The sequence below is a fragment of the Xenopus tropicalis genome, chromosome 7, assembly GCF_000004195.4.
Source record: "Xenopus tropicalis strain Nigerian chromosome 7, UCB_Xtro_10.0, whole genome shotgun sequence".
NCBI lineage: Eukaryota > Metazoa > Chordata > Amphibia > Anura > Pipidae > Xenopus > Xenopus tropicalis.
In genome coordinates this window covers 92,493,679-92,506,337 of record NC_030683.2, presented here as the reverse complement: position 1 = coordinate 92,506,337, position 12,659 = coordinate 92,493,679, and the positions used below count along the sequence as shown (strand labels likewise).

The window sequence follows — 12,659 nt, the reverse complement described above, 5'->3', positions numbered from 1 at the left end:
AGCAACCAGATAGCTGCTAAAATTCCAAACTGAAGAGCTGCTGAACAAAAAGTGAAAAATGAAATAATAAAAAATGAAAGGCAACAGTACATTTTTTCAGAATATCATTGTCTTCATCACATTAAGTCAATCTAAAGACTAAATCAAAAGAAAACTCAATAGAGAAAAATGATAGAACAATTAACTTTCATATAAATACAAGGTCAATCAGCATGTGCTGTTATATAATATTAGCTGGCTATTTGTGTGTAACAAAGAAGTACAATCGTACCGTGTATTGTGTGAAGACCCGGGTGTTTAAACCCCGGGTCTGTCGCTTAAGAAGAGGCAGCCAAATCAACACAAGGCTATCAAATATAAGCAAAATGAGCTCACCGTAGTCCGCAGGTGGTCCGGGTGCTCAGGGCCCCGAACCCGTAGCTAAGGGAGTAGCACAAAAATCCAAAACAGGTAACACCAAGCGCACCGGACTGGGATATGACGAAACGCGTTAGGCGTTGTGTTTTTAATGGAGAAATAAAGATTAGTTTTTAAAGAACATATCCCTGTCCGGTGCGCTTGGTGTTACCTGTTTTGGATTTTAATCTAAAGACTAACACAAGATTTTTTTACACCTGACCTGAACTTACAGAGATGATGCATGGAGCTATATGTATTAAGGAGACCAGGGTTGCTCCTGCCATGAGGTAAGATGAGAACTTTGCCTCAGGTGTCAGAAGCAGTCAGTTACCAGGAGCTTCAAAAAGTCGCCTTTGGCAACTGTAAGAGACGAATTTCCTTTCTTTTAGTTCAGCTGTTTAGTACAGAGAGCACAATATTTCTCTCTGTACTAGTGATCAGGGGGATCAGGGAGCAGCTCCAGAATCTGCACTGAGGAAGACATATTTATCAGTGCACTAAGGCTGATGCCACACCAGGCGTAGGGCTGATTTTTTCGGCAAGCGGAAAAACGCTTGCCGAAAATTCAGCCCTACGCCTGCTACTTGTGCCTGCACCCGAATGAATGGGATACGCTCGGGTGCAGGCACATGTAGCCGATATACGCACGAAAACGCGAGAGAATGCAAAGTCTCGCATTTTCATGCGTAATAATATATATTACAAGCTACGAGTTAAATGGAAGAAAACAGATTTTTCACAATCTGCAAAAAAATAAACCTACTCAGCAATACGATATCACTGCATGTCTGCTGGGATGGAAACACTACATCTAATATGGAAATGTAGTACAAAAATTCCCCCTATATATTCGTGCCAGTCTTTAGCTTTAATGTTCAGTCAGGTAAGATGTAGAGGTTGTTAAATATAATTGATTGTGCTGGGAATTCATGATTTTTGGAGATTTCTTTATGGCAATATGTATGTATATATATATATATATATATATAGAGAGAGAGAGAGAGAGAGAGAGAGAGAGAGAGAGAGAGAGAGAGAGAGAGAGAGAGAGAGAGAGAGAGAGAGAGAGAGAGAGAGAGAGAGAGAGAGAGAGAGAGAGAGAGAGAGAAAACAGAGTGGAGCACACCCGTCACCAAAATAACAGCCCTGGGTGCAAGTCTGGTTTGTCCCTGCTGAAGAGTACTGTTTGTACTCGAAATGTTGGAGTTTTTTCAATAAACTTTTTTCTTTTGCACCAAGTCCCTCTGCATTAGCCTATGCAAGTAAGTTTTACTGAGTATTTATAGCAAAATAAATAATACAGACACCCTGTTGTTAATTAGAATATGACTTAAGGATGTATATATATATATATATATATATATATTAGCCTATGCAAGTAAGTTTTACTGAGTATTTATGGTAAAATAATACAGACACCCTGTTGTTAATTAGAATATAATTAATTAAGGGTGTGCTAAACTCAGGACTTTGTTTGAAATATGCCCAAAAACCACACTTCTTCTGCAAGATGAAGATTTGGCAATATGGTAAAGATATGGCAGCAGGCAAAGTGGCAGACTGATTTACCAATATTCCCCTGCTGAACTTGTTCATATTTCTGCTGGTCCTACAGTTCCTGCTGTAATAACTATAAGGCTTCCAACCTAAGGTTAGAAAGGAGTGGACCCCACTCAGCATTTAGCATCAAATTACAGGAATACAGCTCATCTTAAGTAAACAAACAATGGTTAAATTATTCCTACATATTTGGTGTGTAATTTATATTATTTGGGATTTGTGAATGAATTTTCATTATCTGATTTAGAATTTCATTCCCTGCTTTCTCTACCTACCTCCAATTCCACATAAGGGAAATCTATAAAGATGTTTTTTGCCATATCTCAATCCATTTTTAGTAGTTTGTTAACATATTTCTAGTCTCTCTTATTCTCTCCTATTTAGTATTCCCCGAAGCAGCCCCTGGGGACATCTAATTAGAAGTTAATAGAATTTTAATGGAATTTAATAAGTAACAAGTGTCCTATAATTGTAAGCAGTGTCTGTATGCATGTCAAGGTTCTAATTATAACTGCCATTTCAAATCTCCTTATACCTGCCAATTTATCCGTTTTTTCATATGTTGTGAACATTTTATAGGCCCTTTCTGAAATATGGTCCTTCATTTCGCCCATTTAGGTCAAAGAAAAGGGCCAATTGAGCTTTTTTTGGATAGAGTAAAACTTAGTGGCTGGGTGATTTCACTTTAGGGCAAGTGCTCCAATCATAAAATGCCTCTGTTATGCCCCTGGCGCTTATACCAAGTGAGCAATGCAAAGTACAGGATCTGACATGTGGAACAATTCTCAGGCAATCTAGTGAATCTCCTTGCATGCTTGAAAATATGAAGGCAGGAAAATAAAAATATTTTTTGCATTCATTTTACAGGTGAGAACAAAGGAATTAAATACTCATAAAGAAGCTGTTGAGTTAAAGGGCAGCTAAAAACCCGAACACTTTGAAATAAATATATCACAGAAAAAAATGGCATTGCAGGATTTGTTATTTGTTAAATTGAGAGCATTGGTCAAGGGATTTGACTACATTTGCAAAGCCCTATACATTAGATTTAATAGCAATCATGATAACCTAGGCCTCATTCTAAACTATATGACCTGGTTTGATTTCATTTGATTCCCTAGTGTGTCTAGGTGACATGCCACACAGGCTAGATTAGATACAGAATGATTTATCTCCGTTGTATCACAACTGTATAACATAGGTTAAACAGCTGATTGTAATCATTAAAACAAAGTAGTGGGTGAAAGCAATTTGGATTTGGTGAGGCAAACTAAATGTACATGCATAATATTGGTGGATGGGGTTTAAAGACACTCATGTACAGGTAGGGGTATCTTTATTAACATTGGAGACACACAACACCGGTGATGTTGCCCACAGCAACCAATGAGATCTTTGCTTTTGCTTTTGTGACTGTTCAAATCTAATTGCTGATTGGTTGCTATGGGCAACAACACCAGTGATGTTTGTCTCCAGTGTTAATAAATATGCCACTTTCTATACAATGGATGGGGCCATTTAAATGATGATGCCTACAGACTAAGGAAACTGGCATGAAAATCAACCATATTTTTTCCCAAAATATTTGTTCATTTAAAAAAAGGTTAATCTAGGTCTGATTTGGTCACCAATACACTAGGCAAAATCAGGCTGGTCTGATAGTTCACCTCTGGCCTGATACCTTAAAAGAATACTGTCATGGTAAAAACATAATTTAATAGAGCTTCTACAGCAGAATCCAGAAATCCAAGTCTGGCTTGGGACTCCTCCAGTTACATGGGAGTAGGAGAAACAATATGTTATCTTAAAGCAGTTCTAATGTGTAGCGCTGGCTTTGTTTGAAACTCAAGCACAATGTACTGAGATGGCTAATAACACACCAATATTACAACTAAACAAAATATATGTGTTGGTTTAAATGGTAGAGTGAATTATTTGCTATATAAACAGTTAAATTTAGAAATAAAAAGTACACCATAAAAATCATGACAGTATCCCTTTAAGGCTTGATGGATGAGGACATGATCAACATGCTGATGTGGTCTTCATCAGACAGGAAAATCAAACCTGCCGAATTGATAACTGGACTATTTTCAGACAGATATTGTTCCAGCAGGCCTGCTGGTGTGCCCTATACACAGGCCAATAAGCTGCAGACACAGTCCAGAAGGAAGTTTTTATTGACCTGTGTATGGCCAACTTAAGTCATTGCTTTAATAAACCAGCAACTTGTGGCCATCCTCTAGTAAACAAATTGATAGACTGGCAACTACACAAGACCTGCAAATAGAATGGACCTAACTGACTTAGTTTGCTTACATGGACACAGCGTTTTTATAGAACTTGCTACAACTTGGTGCACTGGACAAAAAATCCATACAAAAAAATAGGTGACCTTCACAGTTCTTTAGAAGTTTATACCCTTAAGATGTTAAATAAATCAGGTCATTGTTACTGACAAGGATTAGTCACTTGGAGAACAGGATCTAGATCAGTGTATAAATCAGACAATGCCTGCTGGCCCCTGTCATAATGTTCCTCTGACACACACTACCTTCTATCAGTTGTCAGTCATCTCTGTGCTAGAATGACCCCTTTAGGCTTTTTAGGTATTTCTTAAGAGCAAGCAAGACCAGCACAGACACCATGTGAAATCTCAAGGGCATCAACTTTTAAATAATACAAGATATCTGATGCTAAGACTCAACCATATATTTTTTTTGCCAAGTTCATATACCCATACAGGACATCAGGTGAGGGCTTATGGGACTGCAGTAGGGGGATGGGAAATTTCAGACCTGCACAGCAATGTTTTTATTAGTTGTGTTCTAATGCAGCAATATTCGTATCCCAACCCCTAGATGGGCACTGGATAGGGACCCTTTGAATGCAAGCATTAAACCCAAGATTTCTAATGGAGGACCATCTTTGGTTATTGCATGTGCACACCATTCTTCTTGTTAACAGACAAGATACATGTTATTATATAGACATTCTTTCTGAATGAGCTGTTATAGAACTTCAGCTCCAATTTCCATGAAAGCCAAAGTACTGGTGTTTGCCTTATGGTTAGTGCATTTTTTATATAAATTTATTATAGCGTAAGAAAAAATGCCACAATGAAGAATCCAACACCAGTCATTCAACAATTACTTTCTGTTTTTGTTGTTAGAAATATGAATGCTAAAATATAATCATCTGCTACGGCTTACTGGACTTTAGTAAAAAATTTGCTCATGTCGCTACAAACCCTCAAAACTCCATTCTCAAATCATCTACTAATACATTTGCCTTATGCTAGCTCTAACTATTCAACCCTGTAAACTGTATGACAATCTTAATCCAGTTCTTTAGTATGTCTACAAGCTGAATTAATGTTTTCTACTGATGGAGCACATTGCATTTCGTACTATGATATAAAGTTCTTTATTTATGGACAAATTATTACTAAATATATGCAATGAGAAAGAGGAAAGCACCACAGCTTGTAAGATTAGTTGTGCTTTTTTGCAGAAAGAAAGAATAGTGCCACACCAGGAAAATTCTAGGCTGAGCATCCACCCCATGCTGCTAACTTCTTTCTGATGTGTCTGCACCAGAAGCCACTGCGTTAGCCCAGGCACATGGAGGGGATTTTGGAGCAGAAACGAGTATGCATTTCTCGCCAAAATCTGATCCGCATTCCTGATCCAGGCCAACACAATTACCCCAGGCACAAGCACATCAAAAAGTAATTTGGCGCATAGGGGCAGATTCTCAGCCTGAATTTATCCTGTGGCACTAGAATCTGCCATGTGTGGCACTAGAGTTAACATTATAAACTCCAATTATATCAATTGACAGTCAAGTTGCATTATTATCACCATTAAAGACTGGTCATGATAATGCAGAGTATTCGTATGTGAGAATGAAGCGTATAAATGGGCTTGTATACACAACAAAAAGACAAGAAACAAACAGAACAAGTGCCATTGGCAATATAATGCTGGCAACCGAAAAAAGCCTTTAGGGTGAAATCATTCCATACCAGTGAAATCATTCCATACCAGTGCACCTTTATCGCACCAGCAGTTCCTTAAATGAGAACTGTATATTCTGATCTAAAACTCAACCATTTTAGGACTTCATTGTCTTTTTATTTTACTTTTCAATGAATTCTTCCTGGCAACAAACAAGCACACTTCCCAAAAGAAACACCAGTAGGGACTATTTACTGATATAGATGCAATATGCACAATTCACAGCAATCGGATATCTGCTTTCATCCTAGATTATAAAACACTTGCACAGTCTTAGTAAATGTTCTTAATTATACAATGTGCCATCTGTAGTAATAAGTCAAATCAACTGGACTTGCTGTGTTTTTCTTGAAGAAGTTTCACAATATCAGAATTGAGAAAGCCAGTTAGATGACTGGTGAAACATCTTCAAGTCCAGTTGATGTGACTTATTACTACAGATAATAACATGACCTGGATCAATGCGAATCCTCACAAACATATACAATATGCCCATAGTAGGTTGACAATGACTTGATTTGATCCATTTGCAATGTACCATCCAGGTTTGAGTTCAATGACCTCAAAAACGTCGAAAAATAGGTCATTAGTCAACCTGGTTTTCCCTTTTGCCCAAATAACCAGTCACACAAAAGTTTAATAGGGGAGTGTGGGTTGTGCAAGGAAACATCCCCTTTATCTATACATTAAGCAATGTTCATTGTGAATCCATGGCCCCATATCTTCTGTCATATAGACTGGTGGTTCAGATCTCACTAAATTAGGAACTAATATACAGGGATGCACCGTATCCAGGATTAGATTTGGGATTTGGCAAAGATTTGGCCATTTGCAGTAGGATTCAGATTTGGCCAAATCCACATGCTTGGCCAAACCAAATCCGAATCCTCAAAATCACGTGACTTTTAATCATATAACCATGGAAGTTGAAAATGTTAACTTTAACCCTTGCACGGCCTAATTTGCACATGCAAATTGTTGCATTTTTTGTTCTACCTGTTGCTGGCTGAAAAAAGTCAGACGCTGATTGGTTGCTATGGGTTACTGCCCAAAGGCAAATTTGCCCAGTGCTGATAAATCACCCCCACTGTGTCTAGGATTGCCACACAGCCAGTATTTGTCTGGCCTAGCCGGCAAATCACCAGCTAGGGCCAGTGCCTGTAACACAAATATGGCAGCAATATACTTGCTGGTAAATTTATAAGGCTGGCAACCCTACCTGTGCCCAACTTATTTATTCACCCTAAGGAATGGATCAACACCCATTCTCCATCAACTCCATAAGAGCCCTTTCTGAGATCAAGAGTCACATGTAAGGTGTTTTAAGGGGAGTTGCTGAACCACACAGCACCAGTGTCGGACTGGCATACCAGGAAAACTCCCGGTGGGCCCAGGTGTCAGTGGGCCCTCTTGCTTCTATCTATTTAGCCTATTTCATGGTCATTCCCTATTTCTGTATGGGAACGATTAAGCTTGATAGATGGAAGAATAGTGTATAGTATGTAGAGAAAAGAGACTAGGATAAAAAAGAGTTTGAGGGAGGAAAGGAGGAATTAAAGTTTTGAGAGTGGGCCCATTGTCCAGGGTTTTCTGGTGGGCCCCTGCCATCTCAGTCCGACACTGCACAGCACCCCACTGAACTACTAGGTTACAAGATTATATACTGATGTCAACAAGAAAAAAATGACAGTCTAACAAGGCAACACAAATGTACACCCAACAAATGCTTGGTATCCCCAATAAGGAAGAGTGCAGGCGAGAATGAAAATTACCAGTCAAGCCAAAGATGAAAAAAGTTATACAGAACCTTTTCATTTTAAAATTGTGATGTACATTGACTGGCACTAAATATCAAACCAGTTGGCACGACAGCCCTTTAGTATCAGACAGGCTAATATCCCACGGAGTGAGTTATTTGCTCACAATAGGCTGAAGTTGCGCTACGTTGCCTGCAGGAGGAAACTTTGCATGACTTTGGAAAGCCAAAGCAATGCGTAGTGACTCCTATTGTTGGCGGTGGAATGGCATTTTGGAGAGGTTAGTCGCCCATGATGGCAGAGATCTATCACGGGCAACTAACGTGCTCCGTGGGACATCAGCCTAAAACTAAAGGTCAGCAGAGCCTTACACTAGTTGTGACCTAAACGGTGAGTAAGTGATGCCTTCATAGAAGCCAGGGTGGCAAAACTCATAGAGAAAATGATTGTATTTTTATGAAAATGAAGGTATAGTTTGTGGAAGAGCTCCTGTATCATAAACAAGATAAATGAGTAAATATTTTCATATCTCAGTACAATATAAAATCTTTATAGATTATGGGAAAGCAGTTTTATTTTGCACTTTATTTTGACTTCATTCTTGAAGCACCTTGAATGAGGTACTGAATATAAATGTCCCCGCTAGCAATCTAGTATTAGTCCCAAAGTTTGCAGCAAACCTTGTAATTGGAATTACATTACCCATGTTATATAATAACTACTTGACAGTTTTAGTTTAGTAAACAAAGGTTTAAAGATTAGGTAGCTATTATAAAGTAAGAATACTTTATAAGTAAGAATATTCAGCTCTAAGACCTTCTTGGCAGAATTACATCTACTATTCTATGAATCCACTTGCTATTATATTTATGTATACATTTACTTCACTTTATAATATTTATGTCTTATTATAACTAATCTTCTGCTATGAGCTTCTTGCATTAGCTACTCAAACCAAGCAAGTAACGCTCCATGGACTTACCATAACGTCTGCTGGTCCGCCATGTCCTAACGGCGTAATGCAGAACCCCATCCATCCAGACCAGGAACCAACTTATACAAAATCCTAATAAGAGTCCCAGCATCAGGTCAATCTCCTGCTTTGTTACATTGTCAGTGACAAAGTAATTCTCTGAGGAGTCCACCACCGACTGGTCTCCGTCGTATGGGATAACATAATGAACATGATACCTAGAGAAAAGGGGAGCAGAATACAGATATGGGTAGGGTTAATTAAAAGGATATATTCGATATGAAAAAATTGCAGCCCTTCGGCTAATAAAAACTGTCCCGCTTGTTCTCTGAAGTAGATAACCAAAATTACAGAATGCTCCTTACCAACACACCAGCCATCATGGTGTAATTATACATACAGAGATTATTCTGTCATTTTGCTTTTATAATATCAAATTTGAATCAAACATCAGAAAGGAGGACATTTATTTGTTCTGCAACAGAAAAACTGTGTTTATTGCTTCTAGCAGTTGAACTAAGGATATAGAGGCAGCATTACACAGGTCAGGTGGGATTCTCATGGGAACATTCTTTTGCATTTTAATGGTGAAGCAGACCATGGAGAGCTAAGGGGTAAAGGTTTTTTAGCATACTATTGCTTTAAGAATACATCATGATGTTGGTGGACTACATCTCCCAGTATGCTATAACCCTTGATAATATGTTTAAGTATGCTGGTATTGTAGTCCAGAAACTACTAAGTAAAGTGTGGTTGAATAACAGTGTTTAGTGTCTACATTTCAATGATCAGACTTTGGGCATGCTCAGTTGAGCATGCCTAAAGTCTGATCATTGAAATATAGATGCACTTATTGAAACACACAAGTTTCTTTCAACTGAACTGCATGTCTTTTTGGAAATTAGCTTCCATTAACATGTACAGTTAGAACAGAATTATTTTCCTTTTTATTTTCCTATTTGTCTAACAGAAATTCAAGTGTTACACAGTATGTAGTTTTAGCCCAACCTAAGCAACCATTGTATGACTGACAGGCTGGCCTTTATAGCCCACATTGTATGTGTCAACCTTGTAGTGCTACAGCTGAATGATGCCCAATTCCTTCTACAACTATGTAGGTCTGAGGTTATAGAAAAGGATAAAGCCAAGGAGGGTCAAGCAATGAGAGGGCAATAGCAGTGCCAACATTGCAATTTTAATAGGTCCTGGGAAAAGAGCCACAGAAGAAGCTATGAATTTAAAATAGAAATGACCAGCCTGTCCATACAGCACCTCCATACGGTGTACAATCACACTGCTTTCAGCATGAATGTAGTATGAAGGTATTTAAAGACTGTGATCCAGTGATATGTTCATAACTTGGAGTAAAGGCCCTTGATTTCCAAGCCAAATAAAACCCTGTATTAAGTATAAGAAGGATCATAGAAATATACAGAAAGGATAAACATTCTCAAATATATACTGTACATGATTATATAGTGACAAGACCCACAAGTACTCAGACACATGCAGTCTGAATTGCAGCCCAAGCAACAATATTGTGCCATAAATTAAAATAACAAAAAACCAAAACAGAAGGGTATATTCATGACAAGTGTGCATACATGCATTACATAATAGCGCATCAGCAGAGCAATAACATATTAGTATAGCACAGAAAGCTTAGACAGCATTCCACAGTAGAGGTAAATGTTAGGCATTATAATTAGACTAGAACATGCACTATATGCACTGTATTAGAATAGGGCATGCACATAGAGAAATGTGTTTCTATGAATACAGTACAAATGGAGCTCAGCAGATCTTGTTTGTGCAGCTCGAGACGACAGTAGAAATTTAGGGGGCACTTCAAGCAATAATCTAGACCTATATAAATCTTTGCCCCACCGTGCATATTCATTTGCTGGCACAATCCATCTAAGGAACACAGGGGAGATATATGAATAGAGGGACTTTGCCTGAGGCTCAGATTCCTAGGGAAAACAAATCACCTCCAGCAATAGCAAAAGACAAATGAGATCTAATGTAGAAGAAACATAGCTAAACTTGCCATTGTGGTATCAGTGATCTGATCCTCTGGCCCCCACCATGAAATGTAAGGGTGGAGCGGGAGAAGGTGGGCAATCCTGCTATAGGTAGCAGTGCAGTTAGGGTTACCCCAGAATTAATTAATATTTAGTTGTGGAGTCTATACTAAGAATTGCTCTGTCAAATAGCTCTTTCACTGCAACAACAAACTCAATGTCATTCCCAATAAGAAGATTCCTGACATCTGCCCATGGGCAATGGAATAATGGGAAATATACATGAGATCAGGGAAGAGGGGGATTGTTCCATGCTTGGTGATAATTAACCCCACTCAGAACTGCTATTTGGCCCATAGAAACATATAATTATTTCTCTGTATTTTGTCAGTTTTAAAGGAACAGTAACATCAAAATATGAAATTGTATAAAAGTAATAACCAGTGTTACCCTGCACTGGTATAACTGGTGAGTTTGCCTCAGAAAGACTATTATAGTTTATATAAACAAAGCAACAGTGTAGCTATGGGGGCAGCCATTCGAATGAGAAAAGGCACAGGTTACTAAGCAGATAACAGATAAAATGCCATTGTATTCTACAGAGTTTATCTTTTATCTGCTATGTAACCTGTGCCTTTTCTCCTTTTTTCCAGCTTGAATGGCTGCCCCCATGGCTACACAGCAGCTTATTTATATAAACTGTAGGAGCATTCTGTAGCAAATATACCAGTTTTACCAGTGCAGGGCAACAGTACATTACATTTTAATTACTTTAAAACACTTTCATATTTTGGTGTTACTGTTCCTTTAAGATCCCAGGATATTTTTAGGGCCATAAAGTCCCTCAAATAACATACCCTAATTGTGTAAAATTCAAAGTTTGCCCATCCAGTTATTTTGGAACTACACCTTCCAGAACTGAAACCGGAGATAGCAATAAGAGAAAAAAATATACAGTATACAGCACAAACCCAAAATGCAGAGGTGTATCACACCAGCAGCCTTATTGTCATTCTTCCTAAAGAGGCAACAGGGACATTTTCATTTAAAATAAACATATGGACTTACATCCCCTCCCCTTTGCTAGATAGAAATGCGGCTATGGCTGATTTGTGCACAGCAGCCAAAGCACTTCAGCTGCTGCGCTAGTTAGTGTTGTTCCTACTGGATAATAAATGTCGATAAACTGGCAGAGTTCTCCTTTCATTCTGCACTATATACGTCAGAGAGCAGACTAAGGGAGGCTATAGCTTCTTTGCTAATGACGGCATGGTGCATAATGCATGATGTACAGCAGCACCCTGTGCTCAGCATCATAAACCTCCTACATTCACCTTTATAAAAGGTCCTTCTAATTTACCATGCTCATGTTCCACATTAAAAAAATGACACTTTTAGAATAATATTGGGGGAAAAGTAAATCCAATAATCTATTATGTAATATGCTATTAAAAAAGGGTAAAGACACAATGGGAAACACTATATAGGCAGGGGCGTTTCTGTCCTTGAAGCCCCCTGAGGTGGCTCCTGCGACACTGCCCCCCTGTGCTTACCTTTCTTGCAACAGAGGAGGACTGGGGGGCACATCGCTAGTGCCGAGTGCGCTATTGCATTACTGCATTAGGAGAACTAAATTTTCAGTTTCAAAAATGGATGTGACTTTTTGCCACCCCTGGTATCTTTGGTGGTGCTACCGACTGAAGCTAGATTCTCAATTCGCCTCATAGCAGTAGCGCCCCCTGTATATAGGGATTAAACGTTAGTGCAAATCCCCAAAACTTTATGTTAGGTCAATTGGGAGTTGGGAAGGGTCCAAAGGCCTGACACATTTCGGGTATGAATCCTTGATCATAAGCGATGATTAAGGGCTCATACCAGAAATGCATCAGGCCTTTGGACCCTACTACAATCTCTAATGTTTTTAACTTTA

The 12,659-nt window shown here is 38.6% G+C and overlaps 1 protein-coding gene across 2 annotated transcripts in view; it reads right to left on the bottom strand.

The window, feature by feature from the left end:
• Window positions 1–12,659, bottom strand: part of tmem240 (transmembrane protein 240) — a 71,234-nt gene that overhangs the window by 23,386 nt on the left and 35,189 nt on the right. For both annotated transcript variants that reach the window (XM_031906143.1, XM_018095679.2), the window contains exon 3: window positions 8,715–8,923. In XM_031906143.1, coding sequence (XP_031762003.1) covers window positions 8,715–8,923 — 209 coding nt within the window. The remainder of the gene's footprint in view (window positions 1–8,714; window positions 8,924–12,659) is intronic.